The sequence below is a fragment of the Tympanuchus pallidicinctus genome, unplaced genomic scaffold (assembly GCF_026119805.1).
Source record: "Tympanuchus pallidicinctus isolate F22 unplaced genomic scaffold, pur_lepc_1.0 scaffold21, whole genome shotgun sequence".
Classification (NCBI taxonomy): Eukaryota; Metazoa; Chordata; class Aves; order Galliformes; family Phasianidae; genus Tympanuchus; species Tympanuchus pallidicinctus.
The window spans coordinates 10,862,108-10,883,632 of record NW_026294733.1 but is presented as its reverse complement, the minus strand read 5'-3'; the positions used below and the strand labels follow the sequence as shown (position 1 = coordinate 10,883,632).

The window sequence follows — 21,525 nt, the reverse complement described above, 5'->3', positions numbered from 1 at the left end:
CTCTGCACGCATTAAGACGGGTAACACTGATTTACGCCAAAAGTGTTCCAGCAGTACTCACTGCCTCATAAGAAAACAGAAAGCCATAAAACCTCCTTTTGTAATTTGCTTTAAGAAAATACATTCTAATAGACATGTTTTCCTTTGCTCATCAAGCTCAAGAGGTTCCAAATGAGTAAAAACCCTCAAGAGATTTCTGAAAATGCCTGGAGAGGTTTGGGTGCTCATCAGCACACACCTACCCAGAACTCACAAACTCTGCTCTTACAAACTCTGTCAAACACTTCTTTGATACATCAGGAGCAATGATTTGACACTGCAATCCAACATCATAAGATGCCTCCTTGGAAGCATCCCTGCTTTACCCCTTAAATCATTTCCAGCTTCTATTCCCTGCCCAGGTGGTAAGAGAGCTGTTTTGCACGAGCTGGGAGAGATGAGCAGCACATGGAGCTGAGGGAGGATTCATAAGAACTGGCTGGAAGGACTGCTGCTGGAAGAGCTCTGCCCAATTTACATAAAATTAGCAGAGCCAGATGCAATACTGCAAGACCTGCGTAAGCAGCCTGGACAAACAGTGCACTTGTGAAACACCTCCAAAGGAACTCAGCCTGGAGAAGTTCAGCTGAGGGCAGGATGTGGCCCTACAAGAGGGAAGTGCAGGTTTGTTAGTGATCTGACAATTCAGTGAGCAGGCAGCCGTGCTGCAACAGCCCCGGCAAGGAGCACGCACAGGCTCAGAATTAAAGCAAGAGACAGCCCTGCAAGTTACAAAGGCGAAGAGAAAAGCATCAGTGTCAGGCCAAATAACACAATGTTTATTGCTTGAGTTCCTAAAAGAATAAAGTAAGCCACAGATCATTTAAGAGCTTCTTCAGATGATATGGGCTTTAATAAAGGGCATGGGAAACGAGAACTGATGTTCAAATGCTGCCGACCACTCAATGCCTTCTGCAGATGCAGAGCGGCCAGAAGGATGTGAGAGGAAGCCTGCAAAGCTGCGGGGAAGTGCAGGACTGTCAGAGGCATCCACTCTGCTCCTGCTCTGCAGCTGGATGACAGGAGATGAGATGTGAGGCCGCTCCGTGCTGGCAGTGCACACACTCCTACCTGTCCTACAGGCACGCAGGCCACGGGTGTCCGGTGCCAAATGCCATCTGCTGAGGCCAAGGTGCAGGGCAGGGAAATGCTGACACATGGGTTCAGCACCACCACCTTCAGGGACGTTACAGAGCTGTCCTACATCAGCCTTGGTGCTGCTGAGCAGGAGAAAAATCGCACAGCAACAGAAGGTAACACAGAACGGAACACCGGCAGCAGCAAAGTGATCTCATCCTACTGAAGTAAGTACAGGGAAAAATGGTTTGGTGACAAGCTAAGAGAAGGTAAGAGGACAGGCCACGTTTTCCTAGTAGAAAATATTTTTAGAGCAAACCAGGACATTCAAAGAACTGTGAAAAGCTACGAGAATTCAAGCCCCTGTGACTGTCCATCCTCATTCCAGTGCACCTTCAGCTCCCCACCAAAGGGCTCAGGAATGCCTTTTCTAAATACCTTAACAAGGCTGTCATGGGGGTGCTGGGGGTTAAGGGAGGACCAAAATAAAAAAGCAAGTTCCCCAAGTTTAAGTCACAGATGTAATTCTGCTTTTCTACCACGTTCCCATGAATGGTCTCAGAACCATCTCCATGCTGGACCTTTTCTTGACAAGGGACACTGGAGAAACCAGGTGAAGCCACGGTGCCAGCAGATGTGGTTACAAACACTTGCAAGTTCATACACTTAAAAGCAGTTTTCATTTTGTAATAAGGATGATCAGTGTGACACCAAGTCTTCATCCAGAGGCTCTTAAGAAACAGCTCCATCACGATGGGCAATCTCCAGCTCAAACCTCCATCAGCACCACAACAGGAGGCAGCATCTGGAATGGTTTTTAAGAGGGTCCTGAAGGAGAACCAGGGGACTTCAGAATACTGGATTTGATTTTTTACACAGTGCTACCAGCAACTGAAGGACAGAATCAGTGGGAACCACAGGCAGAGTGCTAGGGGATGGGACTCATCAGGGGATAGGAATCACAAGAGGTACTGAAGAGCTCTGAAATGAGGAATAAAAGGCACTGCAGTCAAGGAGACGACTGAGGAGGCACAGGACAGAGGTCTGTACACTTACACACAGCATGAAGTGAAAAAACCCTTCCCACCTTTTACAACTGGGGGCATCAACTGGAGCAAATAGGTGCTGTGTCAAAAATAAGAAGGATCTTCACACGGAGCACAGCTAAGGCTGTGAATTGTGCACAGGATGCTGGAGATGTCAAGGGGTGATAATGGCTGAAAGAGCAACTAACACGAGTGTACAGAGAAAAGCCTGTCAAGAACTGTTCAGAAGGTATCACCTCTGTTGCTGGAGCTCCCTGGACTGCCAACACTCATGGCTGGGAGCGTTTGGGGAGGATCCTTAGTCTTTAGGAGTCTCCTGTCACTAATTTCCTAGGCCCTAACAATTAGCCACTGCCAGACCGTTGTCCATCCTAACAGAGCCTTTCTCATGCTGTGCTCTTCGTAAAGCCAACCTCAACACTGCACAGTCAGGTGTCCTCATCCTGCACAACAATCTGCTATCACCTAAAATGAATGTCTCTCTCATCAAACCTTTTCTTAATTATAACAACTCTAGCATAAATGGATCAACAAAGCATGAGTTTTATGCTGGGCACTGCAGGAACGTGATGCTGTACACAAACACACAGGCTGCAACAACACTTTTATTTTGCTTACATCCCAGTTAGCAATCTATATAAACCCCACTGTGCTCAAAGATCCCAATAACCCCAAAGGGAACCTGGCATAAATCACAGCCATCACCATTTTATCCAAAGACACGTTTCGACTTTTAGCAGAGAACTGCAGCAGCGGCATTTATATGGAAAGCATTTATCAAAGTTCAAACAAATAACACTCGAAGCAATATTTATTGCTTTAATATTTTTCAAACGCCTCTCTGATAAGGCAGCAAACACAAACAATCGCTGAAGGCACTCGAGCATCTGAAGCAGTCTCTAAGTGTGAGCGTGGCATTTCCACGGCCTCGCACACGGGGCAGGAAAGCGGCCCCCTGAGTCAGCCAGTCGCCGCCCCAGCACAGAAATGCCTGCTGCCGAGGCCCCGCAGCTTTCGGAGCCGTTCAGGAGCAGGCCAGCACCACCACTGCCCCCTCAGAGGTACCCAAATCACGCGGGGGCTGCACAAGGAAGGCCACCGCTCGGTCCTGCTGCTCCGACCCATTCTGAGCCCCACCAGCAGGCAAAACGCAGCCAGGCGGCTTCAAGCGGGCTGCAGTTCCGCAGAATAACAGCCTTTTCTCTTTAAAATGTTTTGTACGCTCGTGGACAAACTCCAAATGGAGCCATGAACTTCAGCACACAATTCTCTCTAAATATATTTCCCCAGAAATAGGCTCCTCACAGCTGTGCAATTTCAGCTGCTGCTGCAACGAAGAACACGCAGAAAGATAACGAGAACGAGGACGTTCAATTGCCGAGTAAGCTTCTGCTAACTCACTGCACACAAAGCTTTTACTCAGAACCCAGGGCATAAAACACACACGATAATACTGATAACTCTTTGTTATCTGTATTTTCACCTGCACTTTCTAGATACGCTCGCTCGGTGCTTCCGATCCCACACGTCCTCCCGTGAAATATCGCTTTACGACTTGGCTTTCTAGGTCACTGGAGATGCTCCAGTCTGTTTGCACCAGGAAAATTAGGCCCTGGGTTTGTAGTGGCAATTTGTGAAAGCTAGTGCAGCCACAACTCATGTGTTATAGCTCCGTGTCCTCTGACTCAAGTGGAATTAGAGGACGTGAAAATAAAAATGCCCCTATTATTTCTAGGTCACAGCAGCTACTAGTGGGTCTTTATCATCTGATGCTGATAAAACAGGTTATCTTGGCAAGCACTGTGACAAATGGAATTATTAATGTATTGTGATAAGTATCTGATCTTCCTTAAAAACATTAGTAAAACTGACGTGATTAAAACTATTCACAGAACGTTTTCTATATGAACAGTTTTAATTAACTTGTACGATTATGGCTGGATATTAATTTTTCATGAGGTAAGAAGAGTCCGAGGTGAAGGGAGGGATTCTGCTTTCTGCAGTTCGTAGCCTGAACGCTCACATTTCCTGCTGCGCCGCTGCTGGCAGAGCGCTCTGCCTCCAGGAGCTCCATGCAATCCGTGCCAAGCTCACCAGCAACTGCAGACCCAGAGATTCAAAGTGCCTCTCGCTATATTTGAGCCAATCTGTCTGCTGACATGTAAATATATACATTTATGCATGCTCACTCTGTAAGAGCAATGACAAGTTTCTAGAGTACCTGCTAACTAAACTATCGCTGCTTTCACACTTGGAAAGATACCTTTTCTCCTTGTGCCAACATCTCCTGCTCTGTTTTTACATCACACTCAGTGCTTGCCAGGCGCAGTGCACCAACACCGCTCCTCCCAGAAACGAGGGACTCCACCACGTGTGGCCACCACTGGTTTCCAGAAACAAGCTCAGTGAGGAGTCTGCTCCTCAGAGCCTCCCCGTTACCTGACACAGCCAGGAAGTCATCGATGGAGGTGATGTCATCGACGGCGTCCGTCAGCACGCGGACTTGCTTCTCCCACTGCTCTTTGAAGAGCTCCATGTTCTCCTGGGCCAGCTTGCTTTGTGGTTTTGCAGCCAGGGCCAGGGCAGCGTTGATGACCTGCAAAACACCTCTGGATTTTTAGAGCGTGCTCCTCACTAAACAAGTAGGTTCTGTATGTTTATCCAATGAACTCAGCAGCAAACAAAGCAAGTTTAGTAAGTTTTCAGCAACTTGTTGTTTAAACACCAAAGTATTTATTCTGTAATTCTGATGCTTTCACACCTAACTTACATGTGCTCCCACATTTATTATGGTCACTTATTACACTCAAGGACACCTGGCAGGTATTCACACCAGCCAGCTGCACCTTTCTCTAACAGCTCATGCTAAAAAGGCACAGCACCTTTCTGAGCACAGGTTATGTTGTTAAATATTCAGACGTGATGATGTTGGTTCACTGGAGGCTGCATTTCCTAAGCTACTCACCAGAACCTGAGAAAAAAGGTCCAAACGGATTAAGTTGACAGTTTGAAGCAGGAACAATACACAAATACAGAATTCAAGATATATTCTGTGTTTATCTTCTTTTCCTTCACATTTTAGTCCGTACCTCACCAGTACTTGTTACAAGAGCTCAAGTCTTCTGTCACGGCTCTGGAAGAGCTGGATTAGGCAGGAAACAGGAGGAGAGGGTATTTGGTGCTCCCCTGCTGCTCCTCCCAAACACCCCTGCACGTTTTTTTCGAGCTCTCTGTTAGGATGTAATTCCTTCTAATCCTACTGTTCTGCCAAGCAGAAGTGTTACACACTGCTGGGTAACGAATCCATGCTCTGCCAACTCCTTGGTCAGTTTAATGTCAAAAAAGCCTCTCCAGGTGTGGGAAGGAAGCAGCCACAAAGCCTGCTCCTCTTCCAGCATCCGCTCTGGCTCCTGTGTGTGTTAGCAAAACGACCTGGAGACATGCCAGGCACGGGAACACCTCCAGTCAGACCAACATGACAATCCTAATCTTGTTTTCAAGCTAGAGCGTTAGAGCTAATTAACTCGTAAGTTCAACGTGTAATTTTTCTTCTCTACTTCAGGACCGCATTAATTTCACAAAGTTGTTGAACAAAACATTTAAGTGCCAGATGTTCCTGCTTTTCCAAAATCGGCATTTTCTACCTGCTTCATTTGAAAGTGTCACAAAGCATTTTAAAGAAGATATAACTCACTAAACATGGAAACGATGACGATGTTAAAGATATCACGATGGCGCCGAATGAATCAGGAGAAGGAGGCTGATTCACCCAAGGGATGCTAGGAACCAACAGTGCCTGAGCCAAGCTGTCCTGCTCTGCAGGCTGCCACATCACAGCTGCAGATGGAGGCTGCGAATTTTGGTCACATCTACAAGTGAGCTTGATGTAACAAGTGTGCAAATGTAAAAAACAACCTGGCACAAACCACAGTCTGGTCAGGAGAGCTGCTGGGCTGAAACACAGCTCTGACTCCTGGCAATGCAGCACTGCCCCTGTCCTTCCTGAGCAACGTCAGTCCTCTGCTGTTCCCCCTGCCTCAAAATGAAACCTGGAATTTGTGCTGCCTGTGCAAGCAGCTGCAGGAGCAGGAGTCCCTTTGGGGAGCCGTGGGGTGCAGGCTGCTCTGAGTGCTTCAATCTGCCCATGGGACTGTGGCTCTCCAGCCCTGGGAGCTCTGTAAAAAGCCTTGTGACACGCATAGGAATTAAGTTCAAAACTTAAAATCAATCAGAAAGAGGTTTTAGAAAGGGAAGCCCATTTTCTGGTCACGGAGGCTGGTTCCTAAGACTGGCCATCGCCATTTCTTGCCTCGGCCTCATGTATGTAACCTCATGTATGTATGTCACCTATCAGTGACAATCTAGATATCCAAAGTCTTACGAAGATGAATGCAAAATGATGAGCAATACACAAACAAAATGGGGAAAACAGCTAATGCTCTACAAATCTGCTAACAACCACTACTGCAGAGACACAGGACAGCAATGCCAGGGCTCAGGATGCTTTCTCCTCCCCTCTCCCAGCCACCCTGGCTAACACCAGGTATGAAAACACATTTTAAGCACTCAGACAGGTCAGCTCCACTGCTGATGGAGCATATGGCCTGCGTGCCTGTGTGATGTATGTCTGGACAGCAGCAGCTGGCTGAACCATTAATCTTTGTCAGCAGCACATGCCTAACCCCAGATGCCCACATTAAGCAGCTCTTCATATCTAACGGAAGAGCTGTCATAGACAGAGGGCTCAGCAAGTACTCAAAGAGCTCAAACAAGGCACTGCCACCAAATTCAAATGCAGGAGGCACAGGCTGCACCATTACCCTTCAGGCAGTCTGCTCACTCATCTGGAATAGGATCCTTGTTTTGCAGTTACACCAGCAGAAAGGAACAGTCACCTCAAAGGCATCTTAACAAATTCACCGAGCAAAATTAGCAGGTGAGATCTCCCTTACAAACAGACCTGCCTTGTGTTTAGAAAGCAGCCAGCATGTGGATGATGTAGAGGTGGGGAAATCAAAGGCTGCTGAGTAGCTCTGCAGAGCCAAAGCCAGAACTGCAGCTCAGTGCAGACAGCCTCACAAAGGTGTGCAGGCCTGCACGTGCGCTCAGGAGGAAATTCAGGAGAGCTGATGCACCCCGGAGTCCTGTTTCATAGCACAAACTCTCACAGCCATAAATCCACTCGCACACATTTAGCATCTGGATCTCCATCTGCACAGTGGTCGCAACATCCAGTTTTAGTTAGGGGTATCAGACCCTTCCCTCTAGCAAACATGCAAAGCTTAAGATTTACATGAACCAATTATCCCGGCCGTCACCTGGGATTCCCAGATGATATCCCATATCCCAGGGATTACTGATAAAATCCTACAAAAACCCCAACTTTCCAGGTAAATACACTCTTACGTGAGTCTGGTATCCACTACAGAGCAACTGATTTATTTTCTAACAGATGCTTGGACAGATTTGGCAGAAGGACAGAAATATGGGATCTCCTGTGTCTGTGTATGTTGGGAGTGGTGGGCACTGCAATTCCTTCATTGTCTAAACCAAACATTTTGGAGTAAGGGCGAAGGGACTGATGGAAGTACACAATTATTCCTGCATAAAAACACCAAACACTGGGCATTTAACTGTGTGAAATCATTTACAATACAAACAACTTGTGTGAAGGACACATCTAGTCCAAAAATAGGCAGAATATGGCAAGACTACCTGCAATGTAGCTGCTTCCACGTAAAACACTTGGCAATGCAGGGAAATGTTCTGTATTTCAGAGCTGCTCAAAATTCTGCCAGAGCACTGCGATCACAATGACTCACTGAAGTTGTACAAAGAAAAGAATCAAACAGGGACATTTGAGACTATCCAGAAGGAAATGAAGCATGGCAAGAAAACACACTATTTTTATCGATGCTTTGTTTCATACAGCAATGGCAGGGCTGCACTCAGCCCAGCGCTCAGCGCCGCCGTTCCAGCACATCCTGGAGCAGCTCTCCTGTGCCTGCAGCCGCAGCCAGGCCTTGGCAGCCCTGCCCTGACACAGGGGAGGCTGGGGATCCAAAGCCTTGCAAGCGATGGCTCAATCTGCAGCTCACAGCCTCGTGGGAACAATCTGCTTTTTGGCCTGTTTGTTTGTTTCGCTTCTTTCCCTATTGAAAATAGAGATTAAAGACTGAAAAACTTTCTGGCCCCGCATCTGGAAGACTGACACAGAAGCCAGGAGAAAGCTCCTGCACATTTGTTTTTCCTACAAAGAGCCATTCTGAGCACTTGGCTGGCAGGGCCGAAAGAAGAAAGTTCACACGGGAGAAGAAAATTACTTACTTGATTTGCTTTGCAATTCTTACCTATTGTACCTTAAGATTATCTCAATGCACACAACACCCATAAGCTACATAACAAGTTGAGTCAGTGGCTGCAAGCATTAATTTTATGTCATTTTCGCCTCAATCTTTTTCATAAGGACCTTTTGCTCTTTGTAGGACGCTGCTCCTTCTGCAGCTGGTTGCATTTTGCCCTGTTTCCTGTGGCACTGGCTTTAGGATGGTGCTGTGCCTCACCAAGGAGCACCCACACACCTCCCCTCTCCTCACTAAACACCTGTTCTTTACAGCCCAAATATGGGGAGTTAACTCTTGGTTTGGGTTGTTCTCATGTTGGTATTTTTGGTTTTTTTTGTGTGTGTGCTTTGTTTAGTTTTGAAATAAAGGGGAGGAGACCCCAAGAGAAGTGATTTAGGTACAAGGCTGGGGGAAGCAGGCTCTTGTTGAAGCTGCCCAAGCCAGGGCTGCACCACGCATCACCCCTCACTCGCTCTGTTTTCTTGCTGTCAGCCCACAGAGGCCATGCAGTGCTGCCAAGCTCTCTGCTGCTGCTCTGACCCCCAGGGGTGGCTGGGAGGCACAATAAGAGCACAGGGAGCACAGCGCTCAGCTCGCAGCTCCCAAACGATCACCAAAAACATCCCTGCCCTGTGCCTCCCAAGCTGCCCCAAGCTGAGCCCAGCAGGATGCCCCTGGCTGAGCTGGATTTTCACACCTGTGTTTTTCTGCATCAAAGAAAACACAGCCTGCTTACTAGCAGTTTATAAGAACCTGCTCCTAACTTCATTTCCTATATCCTAGATTCCAAAATTATCTCCATCTTCATGTCTCCTCCTCTGCTCCCAGTTCCATTTTGCTACAAGCAGAAGCACAGTTCATAAGCAGGACATTTAAGTCACTTCCACTTACATCCAGCCCCAGGTTTGCATTCACATGCCTGTGTGCCAGCCCTCCCTGAACTTCAATACAGCAAAAAGCACTCTGCAGACTGATGAGCTGAAATGCCTGGAAGCAAAACACGCAGAGACTGCTTTGCACGATCTCCAGCTGTAATGGCAGTGACCAGTAAGTGGACAGAGGATGATGCACCAGAGGAGAATCACAGAATCATAGACAGAATCATAGAAGTTGACTTCTGACTTCCTCCTCTTTGTTCCAGCATACAAAAGGTGCTTACACCACTCTCCTTGCATTTTGGGATTTGCTTCAGGAGTCTCTGAGAGGAGTCTCTACTTCCTCCTGTTGCTACAATGCCACGACACAGACTTTTCTGGAGCAACAGAACCCTTCCCAGCAGCTTATGCTGCCATCCAAGTGATTTTCTATATATATGCTGTGTATGGATAATTATCCTATCAAATTCCAAACATAAGAGAAGCACTTTTGTAGCTGAGGGCTCACATGGTAACAGCAGCCCATGCAGAAGGTGCAGGAATTTTGAGCCATTTGTACTGGTGCCCGTCTGTGTGGCTCTGTACAGCATTTCCCCAACCTGGAGCAATGAAAGTTTGGGGGTTTCAGGGAGCAGTGGCATTTCTGGAAGCTGTTCTGCTACTGCATTCCACAGCCCATACTGTGCCTGTGAGAAAACACACAGCCCTTGCCCACCTCTCAGCCCAGAACTGAATCCTTCTCCTATCACTGATTCTTTCTATAGAAGTCCACTGAATCAGCAGCTGCTCAAGTTTCTGACATTGTTTCCCTGCTGGCCACTCCTGTCCTGTGCTGGTTGTTCACAGTCAGCCTTCATGACACAGAAGTGCAACTTCAATGTTAACTTTTACACAGCAGTCTCCATGCAACCTGGAACCTCTGCACGGGACTGCTTGCACTTCTGCATTTTGTTTGTGTGGCAGCAGGTGTGACCAGCATACGTAACCACCTGCCTCATCAGAAATCTATAAGCAGCAAATTGCTTTTCAAGCATTTCAAAATTGGAATGTATGGATGTGGAACAGCAGTCATTAAAAGAAGACATTAATACAAGAAGAGCCAATTTATTTTCATAAAAGATGTAATCTAATCCAAGACTCCTCTGAAGCCTGTTTAATCAGTGACACTCATTGACTGCGCAGGGTGGGTGAGCTCTGCTAAATGCTGGCTGTGCTACAGCAGGCATGGAGCAAGCAGGGAAAGGACGGGTGCAGGCACTGCCTGCTGCCCTCGAAAGGCAACCAGCGGTGCTCAGAGCAAAGCCTGCTGCTTATGGAGGGGAGAGCAGCTCCTGCAGCTGCAGGTCCGTCTGCACCTACCTCCACCTGCTGCTCCTTAGGATGGTCGGCCTCGGGGCGAGGGGCTCCAGCACGTACTGTGGAAGCAAGCACCCCATCTATGCAAGTTCTGTTCTGTAATTAGTTTCTAAAATCCTGACTACAATTTCACTACAGATCTACAGACAAACATTAAAGGCTTTAAAGAACGAGAAAGTGAACGAATCGCTGGTAAATGCAGCTGCAAGTGGCAGCAGACTGTCACATCAAAAGGCTGCAGCAATGCTCTTTCCTTTCATGAGCCATGCTGGGGCACTTTCACTGTTGCCTCCTCAACACCTACAGCTTGTATGATCAGAAAGCTTGCTATGGTTAAGCTCTCTTCTTAGACATCTTAAATTCAAAATGCTGTTACAAAACAGCTTTCGCAGGCTCTCAAAGTAAGTGCTTCTTGGAAACAGAACTCAGAAGCCAAAGTTACAAGCAAGGATCCAGGTTTTTGAGTTGAGATAAACAAAATCTTTCACTAATTTACAATTGGCAAGATCTGTGCTTAGCAAGAAGGCAAAGAAAACTTCCCCAGCGCTTTGCTAGGCAAATGGGAGCACAAGCAACTATTTCAAGTATGTCACAGCAGTACTTTTCCATTTCCATTCAGAAGGAGACGTTAAGCATTTCATTTCCTAAACATTTAGCTGCAACGATCAAGGACTTTTGTTCCCTCATCCCGACACACGGCAGACTTGCCCCTTCCCCTTACCACCCAGGGAGGCACAAAGATGCAGGCACACAGGTAACCCCTGTGCAAAGCTGGAAGAAATCCTTGTGCTTCCACAAGCAGAATTTCAGCAACATGTGCCCTCAACCAAAAGAACGCAGGCAGGCTTCCAAGTCCTGCCTGGCTTCACAGGAAAGCACAGCGACCCCTAACGTGGTGCCATTTCAGCTCTGGGAGCCCAGCCCAGCAGCAGTGACCCAGCTGGCTGCTACAGAGCACACAGCTCTTCCCAGCAGTTCTTCCTGGGCCACAAAGCAGAGTTGAAATGCTAGATTTAGTCTCCAGCTTTGCCTTCTGCATTAATTGGCTGATCGCTCAGCAAACAGCAAGGCTGATGTGACTCAAATGACTTCTCTGGAGGAAAAGCAACCCAACCACACAGCCCCAGTGCTGCTGTACAACAGCATGCTGTTGTAGTGACTTCTCAGATGAACAATTTTCCACGCCTTCTCTTTGCTGTAATAATTAAATTTCAAACCTGTCATGCCTGAGCCCTCTGGTGATGTGGGCAGTGAATGGGTTCTTGTGCACACCAACAAAGCTTCCAAGCCTTGTTTGTCTGAAGAGCTGCACCATCCTGGCTCCAGCTGGCAGCTGAAGCAAGCAAGTTATCGCAAGGGACCAACTAACTGCTCTACCTGAGATACTGCTTTTATAATTAACTCTACAGATTGATTTCTGCAGAAATCGTTCCTTAACCAGGAGTTCCCTACTCCCGGAATGGCCTCTGCACTGCTAAGCTATTTAAGAAGTTACCTGGGGACTTAATCAAGTGCATTAAATTTCAGTTTCATCCTTTCCACCACAGCAATGCCTTGAATTAAATTTCATACATCATATTTCCTTGTGATATTGATATATTCACTTGAGTTTCAGAGTGTATTATAATTACTGATTGACTTGACTCACTCTGAATCCAGCATCTTTCTGGAAAAATACCATCTAAGCAAAAAAAAAAAAGAAGAAAAAAAGGCAGATAATATTGGAGTAAATTTGTATTTTATGCCTAATTTGCATGTTTGTCACCTAACAACATCCAAGAATAAACTGTGCATCTTGTCAGAAATGAACTGCGAAATAAGCCTGTAATTGCCTTTAAAAAGCAGCACCTCACTGCGCTGCTCCGTGCATCCAGAAGCATCTGGGGATTATTTGGGGTGCTCAGTGGCAGCCGATGAGCACAGCAGCGTGCTGCACTGCACAGACTGCCACGGGACAAACCTGAGAACTGCTAGGAGAAAGCAGATGCCATTTGTAGAACAGTTTAAATAAGTGTCCCTAAATATCTCTCAGGATTCACATGTTCAAATACACTCAGAGCATTAAAGTATCAGCCAGAGAACACAGTGTAACATAAAAGCACTCTCACAAGCCCCATGAACATCTATGGTGTTATTTGCTAATCCCTTGACTGCCCTAAAACTCAGGCAGATCGCACAGCGGAGCATCACAACTGCAGGCTTGGAAGCTCAGATGTGGAACTTACATAAAGCCAAAATTCATCAGCTCCAGCCCTCCCTGTCCATTTCACCACAGCTCCCAGCCACTCCAAATGGAGCATCCACAATCCCTGAAAACAAAGGTTAACAACTGCACCTCGGTATCTGCCACCACAGTTCTGTGACCACTGGCTGCAGTTTATTATTTCACTATGAAGTGGCTGTCACGATGCTCATCTTGTAAAGGCATGGACTTATTTAAATAGGAAGTTGTTGGACAGGCAAAGAAAGAAGAGATTGAAACAAACACGATTCCAAAGACCTTACAGCTCTGCACAGGTCCCTTCTGTTTCCATACACATATGGAAAAATGGGAACAAATTCCAAGTAACCCTGAGATGACAACACACCTTACTTTCACACAGTGCCATATGACCATTTCTGAGGACGTCTTTTCCATTAGTATCTAGTTACCAATGTGTATGTTTCAGGCCTGAGCTTCCTGATGCTTTACAAGATGTAACCACAAGAACTGACAGCACTCTACAGCCCTCAAAGTTCATTGCAGTTTCTTGACATTTGAAATGCCAACAACTGGAGTATCAAAATGAAAGAGAAAAGCCTGGCTTTCATATAAACCTAATTTCCTCATTGTCGTTAAGAAGTTATTAATTAAAGAACAGTCTCAGACAGGTTGAAACTCCTCTTGCATAGCCACTTTCTACTGACTGTGGGCTATCAGGAAGATTTATTGGTGTATTTATATTCTACTTACGTAAAGAAGATAACAATCATAGCACACACACAAGAGCAGAGGCAGTGTCTCTACAACACATTTCTGCAACACAAACGTCCTCAGTAAACAGTAAACCTGACTCAGGTTACAAGAATTCCCAGCAAGAGGAACTTACAGCTGCTACGTAAAGAACCGCAAGATCCACCTTTATCACTCACCTAATTACCTTCTATTGTGTAGCTTTAAGAATGTAAGTCATGATGCATTTAACTCTCTACATGCACTAAGGAAAATGTCAAGACCTGCAGACAAGTCTATAAGTGGGCATAAAATATCAGAACCACTCTCCAAGGTGCAGGTTCTCATGTGCTTCATTACCTGGGGACACAGGGCTTCAAGCTGGCTGGCTGACATGCGAACCAACTTCACACCTTCCTCGTTGTTTGAGATGGAACAGGCCAAGTTGGCAACCTGTGTCAGAAAGGGGAAAAAACAAAGAACTGTTAGCAATGATTTTTATTTTCTTCTACAAGGAGCTCTGTGACCAGGGACAAAATGCAAAGTGTTCACAATGATTCAGTTGCAATGGATTCTGAAATCACTAATGACATTTGTTCTGTCTCCAGTCGCACAATATTGGATGATAGAATTGAACGACTACTGAGAGGACAGGCAGCTCGGTGCCTCCACCCACTCGGTGAAGTTCTTGACAGTAATCAGACGAGAGCATCACTGGCTGCACGTGAAGCCAGAGCTGAAAGGCCCATTCCAACTCAGTGAGTGAGACAGCAGCAATCAAACAATTCAAAAAACAATTCAGCTTCAACACAGGTGAGGATTAAACGTTCTGATGCTTGTCGGGACGCTCTCCTGAAAGATTTGTACATCTAGCTTAATGTGAACCCAGCAACACTTGGAGACAGGCTTATCGTGTAATGCACTCATGCAGGAAGTGCAGAGGTGCTGCACAGCTCCCTCTGTTCTGCTGATGCTGTACAAAGCAGGGCTCAGTGACGGCACACTGGATCCTGATGCACTTCCCACTGAGTCAAGGGCTGCAGGATCCAACAGGCAGAACCCGGTCCACTGCAGTGCTGGAATTCACCAAACAAAGCCACGTGCTGGTACAGATGACGCTGAATTCCCATCCCCACTTCCCCAGAACTGGAACAGCATCTCGTGATGCTAAAACTTTACTCCCAAACCTTGACCTGCTGCACAGCAGCACTCTTAAGTAGGCCACTCTGAACCAGAGGACCTCCTGTTACCAACTGCCTTTTAGGAGTACACAGGACGGGGACAGCACAGACTTTTTTGGTAATTGAAGACATTCCTCGTATCGGAGCTACTCTCAGGGGAAGGAAGTCTGAAGTGAGTTGCATTTTGCAGCTGACAGGTGAGTGATAAGCATGTTATTCTGAGCCATTTGAACACAGAGCTGTAAAAATAGTACGGAGTGAACTGAGACGAACACTGAGCACTGTCATTCCAAAGGCAGAGCAACCTGCAAAACCCCAGTTAGGTGTTGTAAAGCACCACTGTAGACCAGCAGATATGCAGCAGCAAACCAGGTTTCTACACTGACTTTCCTCTACAAAACAGGGAAACTCCATCCTCCCTTTAGTTAAACCATCCTGTGCGTTCGTACGCGAGTCACTCTGAAGTAGTATTGGCAGCTGTATCATACACTTTCCCCCTCCCCAAGCCGTTCCCTTTAGAGCAGATGTTCCCACACAGAATACATTACTGTCCCACAAACCATCAACCACATGCCAAGAGACTTGAGTGGAGTGTTTCATCAATTCCATTATTAATTTTGGGACCGCAGCAAGTTCCCATCGCGAAGCACGCGTCTTCCTTCCCCCAGATCCAAATCGAGTTACAAAGGATGTGAAGCCGTCAGCTGTCAGGAGGAGAGCTATGCTTCCAGCACTGCACCACTGAGTAAACAGATGCTGCAGCATATATTTGGACAAAAACAAACCCAAGTTGAAAGGAAGACTACGCGGCATCAACGCGCGCCATACAGAACTGTGCCAGCTTGCTGCAAGACCACTCCTGAACTTCTCCACTTTCTTTTCTGCCACAGTCCGCAGAGCAAAGGTCCCACATCAGCAGGTGAGGCTGCTGCACACCTCGGCTCCCTGCAGGGCTGTGCCGTGTGCTCCCAGCTCAGCAGAGGTTCTGTCACCCCGCGTGGCACAGCCACCAACAGGGCACCCCCAGTGACACCTTGCCAGGAAGGAGCTTTCCTTTGAACAGAGGGTTGTTTTTTTTTCTAGATCTGCTGCATCTTAAATCCCCAGCTCGCAGTGAGCTGTAGTGTACTCTGCTTTTGTTTAGAGGCTCAAAAATAAAGGCAGTAAGATGTCATGATTTAAAAGTCAAATAAAGGTTTTGCTGTTGTTTTAAGCACGGGTCATATTTCTGAGAAATACCAGTTTGCCAATACTTCTTATGGTCCATATTTCGACGTCATTTCTGCCTCCCCAGCAGCAGTTATGGCTTCTAGAAGTGAGAAGAACACAAAGCCCTTTTGAGATGGGGCTGGATAAAAGCTACATTGAGGCGCTGCAGAATCAGCCTCTCCGCTATCTGGAGATGTTGTGCTCTCTCTCAAGCCAAGTGTGATGAATCAAGTACAGAGAATCCTCGCTCTGTCTGAATACAGAGAGGCAAAGAAGTTGGTAATTGAGTGCCCCCACCGTGGTGCTATGCAATTTTGCTTTTTTGCACAGTCATTTTTGTACAGTCATTTTTCTTCTGAATACCTCACTGATGGCAATTCTTCTTTAGAAACGGCCTGACTGGGACTGCCAACCTTTATGAAAGAAGTGTGTGTGCTTCCGTGACTGAGCTTCCTTGGCAGCTTAAGACAATCCAGTTGCTGGCTGCCACATTCCATCCTACTTCTGCGCCTCCAAATCTGAACACTTCATTTCAGCACGTTAGTCCAAGAGCAGGCTATTTGCTTTGGCAGATTAGCTTCTCTGCCAGATTAGCAGACAAACTTCCCAGCAAACTGCTGAACGTCAAATGCAAAGCAAGAATGTCACGATGAGTTTAGAGTGCAGTGGGTCAAACCCCAAACCCACAGCAATGCAATGCTTACTGCGCAGACACTCTGTCTGTTGCAACAACTCACAAACCTCCTAAAATACCAAGTTTACAAGTGCTGTCAACTTATTAATCCAGCTGTAAATGACATTACAATTACGTATTTCAGATGTCATTAACGAGCCAGTGCTGCATGGCACAAACTGTGGAATGGCACACAGCGGCTGCACTGGGTGCCTGGATGGTTAGGAAATTGAACTGTGAAGTGTCTGAAAGCACAGTTCATTGCTAACTCCTGCCTGGTACCTGGTAAAGAACTTCAAGCTCCCTGACAGGGGGAGGAGAAGGAGCTCCTGGCCACACGTGCACATAATGCACAGGGCTCTGTAGCCAAGATGAAGATCAAAAGTGACTAAATTTGTTCTAAAGCATGCAGAGCATTTGGAGATCATACGCATTTCCAAGCCTTTCAAATAAAACAGAGCACCTCAAGCAAACAGAAGCTCCCTTCAAATCAAATGGAAATGAAATAGTTTTCCCGTCTCGCCAACAACACAGCTGACTGACATAGTAAGTGGTCAGATTTGATTTAGAAAGAACACTTGTGCTTGAGAGCAAAATAGCAATTGAATTCCCGCTGCATTTGTTCATTCTTACCATTCAATATCATCAAGCCCCTTTACATAAGCACTGCTGGCACAGGCATCAAAGGAGACAAAAAATTGCAAATAATGTAATCAGTCGTAATGGCCAATTTCTTGAAAGAATTTAAAAAACACATAGGGAGGCCAAGGCGCGCTGGAAAGCAAGACAAGGTGCTTGGATACTGCTTGCAGCACAGCCAGACCAAATTAAAAGCATCTTTTTGATGCGACTTCAAGGCTCCGGTAGCTTTCAGAGTGCGCAGCCACCGCCCAGACCCTGCTTTGTGCATCCTGCAGGGCAGCAGGGATGAGCTTCAACCCACGTCAGCAACAAGCACGTGAAGCAGCAGTGCGATTTGCAGCCCAACAGACCTCCGCCGTGCAGAACCCCGAGCTGCAGCGACAGACCTGCTCCTGGAACTCAGGTCAGCTGCTTCTCAGCGATGACACCGAGATGGAATGAGGAGGAGCCAGTTAACCACCCCCAAGCACAGGGTCAACTGGAAACAGGCTATCAGCATCAAGGTGCATTTCCAAATTAAAAGAATAGGGGGAAATGATACCATCTGTCACAGTTCTAGCTATTTTTCTTCAGAGTTTGCTATTTTTAATCAGGAAGAGTCTCGATATTTTTACAGTAATTTTTTCCTCCATTAGCAACAATTTGCCAGCCCACGTTGGTGTTGTCGGGTGTTCCAGACAATTGCTCTCTCTGACATTAGGCAGCGCTCACCTTTTTCACCTGAAATTCATTATTTATTCATTTCACTTAAAATTTGTTCCTATGACAACTCAGGAGCTGAGCCTCCAGCAGCCTCAGCTACGCCAATGTGGGGTCAGCACGAACTTCTTACACTGCACTGCTGCAAGCCATGGAGAAATACTGCCACGGCTCTGCAGCTGTTAAAGTGTCTTCTGCACTGGACATCCTAGCTTAAGGAGTGGGGTTACTTTACACAGGACAGTTTAGTAAAGCCTTAACAAATTGCTTTTTCAATAGAAGAGAAAAGCCACAGGAGAGGGAAAATGAACCATAATCCCTAACACATCCAAGCTTCCTTTTTTCAAGGAGTTTGAAGGCTGATGCTGAAAGCCCATGTGAACATTTCTGTTCAGTGCACCTGGGCTGACTTCAAAGCATCACCGCCACCTCCTGCTCCTTACCTACCGGCCCTATTTTCAGGACAGCTTCTCCAGAAAGCCAAACACACACGGCACACTCAAGTGGGTGCTGGATGCAACCACGCAGCAACGGTGCGATCCAAAGAAGGCTCAGTAATGAGTTTATTGTTACATAATTTATTTGAAACTGTCAGAGCCCGCCTCTGCCACATGGCATCGTTACAAATCAGGATTGTCTCTCTATGCACGGAACAAACAAGCACTAATTGAGCTTAAGAGCCTGACTACTCTTGCTTTGAAACCCTGGGTGCAAGAACAGCCAGAGGTAAGAGTTTTCAGTGTTCCTACTGAAGAACTCAAGGCTGCAGTGGGACAACAACCAGCATCCTCTCAACTGATGCTCACAAACCCCTGCACAAAAATAAGACGAAAGCCATACTCACACCCGTACACACACACAGGTAATGCAGCAGTTTCAGTAGCACGCTAACAACGCTTCTCAGAAGTGTTCTTAGTACTTTCATTTCTGATTAAACTCCAACATTCCAGCTTTTTGTTCCCGTTTTTTGTTTGTTTTTATATTACAGTTTCTCTGGGAACGCAAACTCCTGCCTTTAGCAGCCAAAATTGCCCATTTAAAATGAATAAGAAAAAAAAAGGACAAGCAGCATCACTGAATATTTCCCTCTCGAGGACAGATTCTCACAAAATTCAGCTACAACAGATGCAATTTCCTCCTCGCCCATGTTAAGAAAACTGTCCAGATTCATTTGGCAACGGCCAAAGCCCAAGGAATCCATTCACCTGCAGAAACAACGGCCAAAAGGAAGCAGTGACTGAGGACTTTCAGAAGACAGGTGTCAATGAGAGCCCACACTTCTCTTTGGGAAATAAAAGAGGGTTTTATTATTCAGAAAGTCCCTACATGCATTAATTCACCCACCACTCAGGTTGAACACGAGCATTTCAAGACCCAGTCCTACGAGGCAGAGGTCTGCCCTCTCTCTACCATGCTATCAGCGCCCCAGATTTGCAGAGGCATGGCCTAACAGGAGCTGTGCCGTGGTGGAACCACCTCAGATGGGGAGGACGGGGGGAGGACGTTGGCGGGGGCCCACAGGGGCTGTGCAGCTGGTCACCAGGAGTCACGCTGTCAGCTGCTCTGTGATTTCATGTGCCTTAAGTAGAGCCAAGTGCCTGCAGGTCTGCAGCAGGTACCTGCAAAGGCTTCTTGGGCAACGCAATCCCAGCGTATTGACTTAAAATAGTGAAAGCCTTTAAATAAAACAAACCGCTACACAGAAAAACTCCTGACGTAATGCACAGTGAGGAATGATGGACTGAAATGGAGGTAACTGCTACTTCTAGTGCTCCTGCAAGCTCATGGTTACCTTCCAGCAGAAGACAAGAGCAACTTCAAGTTCTGTGTTAAACACACTGTGGGAAATTTAACCTACATGGAAAAAAAAAACTATGAAGCAAAATGTTCTCGTTTTTTTCCTTCAAAAGTTTTCAGATGAAGAGAAATGGAGATTTGTCTTCATTGTTGTTTCTCTTTTAATTTTTTGTTTTTTAATTTCAGTAGGCTGGCAAGCAGCAGGAAGAGGAAGGGGACCACAGACTGCATGTTGTGAACTTCCTGCTCCACAGATCTGTGAAGCAGCAGCTTCTGATTTTCAAGGGCAACCTTTCCTTTGGGATGAAACCTCACAACTAGCACCCTGTAAGCTGTGTCTGAGCAAACACAGATCTAGTTAAGGAGCAGAGCATCACATCTGGCTCTCAACCCAGATGAACTGTCCACCACTGCCTCCTCCAGCTGTCTGCTGCTACCCCACAGCAGCTCTGTTCAACACTGGCAAGCTCCTTCCATACCCCAAGAAAACATCTTTGTCCAACAGCCCACTTCATGTTGTCAAAGTTGCAGAGAGAAAGACAACTTCTCACACTGCGGGATTTGCATCATGACAAACTGAACAGGCTGTCTGCTGAGCAGCAAGCGCAGAAGGGAGAGTGCTGCTCTCAGCAACAGGAAGGCTTTGCAAACAAAGAGAGGAAAGGGGTGTGTAGCATAAGACGCCCAGTAGGAATTTGCTAACAGCACAGTGTACCTTTATTCGCAGCTTGGTAGATCGTCCTTTCTACTGACCTGGCCTAGAGAGCAGAGCTGCTGAAGGAGCAGCAGTGTCTGACATGGGCACCGTGCCCCTCGGAGATGCAGCTGGAGCAGCAGATGCAACTATTGGCACAGGAACCATGCCCTCCTCAGACAAACAAGCTAAAGTGATAAAACGTTGTTACAGGCCCAGAACACATCAGTTACACAAGCCAGTCAGAGCTACCATGACGGAAATACCACCACTGGTATGTAGTGTAGAGCTGATCTCCAGTAGTAACTTCTAAAGCAAATCCTCATCTTAGATGCCTCTTAGCAACATAACTGTTTTTCTTCAAAATAAAAGTGTTTCTAGCAGTGCTATTCAGTGTCTGAATATCCAAAAAGGACTCTGTTGAACTGGAGCTTAAGAGTTCTTTGCTATAACATTTCCTCATCGCTCAGCATGCTGTGTTATGACCAAAGGTTTCTGACCTATTACTAGCTGTTTATACCAGTTTGTGGTGATTCAGCCCACTGTTCATGACAAGTTTAATGGGAATTATAAGCACATTATGCTCCTGAAGAAGGTAACAAAACAGTAAGAGGAATGAGCTCCACACAAACTTCAGGCAATCGTCAATGGCTCTATGTGAATAATAGTCCAATGGTGCTAATGAGTGAGATGATGAAAATCCAGTGTTGCATCAAGGCTGCTAATATATTGGGAATGAAAACATTTAAGTCACATCTATAAATGCTGTATCCAAAAAAGCTACCTAACGATGCTGTAAAAAAAATATCAAGACTGAAGTATCTGGAAAAGAAAGCAGCCCAGGACTCCAGAGCTCTTCACCACACTACATCAACAACACGTATACCCAACAGCACTTACATTTCCTGACATTTCACAGATTTCCCCTGCTGTTTCCAACAGAGGAAGGAACAAAAAATAT

The 21,525-nt window shown here is 46.4% G+C and overlaps 1 protein-coding gene across 1 annotated transcript in view; it reads right to left on the bottom strand.

Moving 5' to 3' along the window:
* The window catches only part of CTNNA1 (catenin alpha 1), a 108,050-nt gene that overhangs the window by 13,978 nt on the left and 72,547 nt on the right, over nucleotides 1-21,525 (bottom strand). The window contains exons 10-11 of the mRNA XM_052684877.1: nucleotides 14,030-14,122; nucleotides 4,602-4,758 (exon numbers count right to left, since the gene is read on the bottom strand). Coding sequence (XP_052540837.1) covers nucleotides 4,602-4,758; nucleotides 14,030-14,122 — 250 coding nt within the window. The remainder of the gene's footprint in view (nucleotides 1-4,601; nucleotides 4,759-14,029; nucleotides 14,123-21,525) is intronic.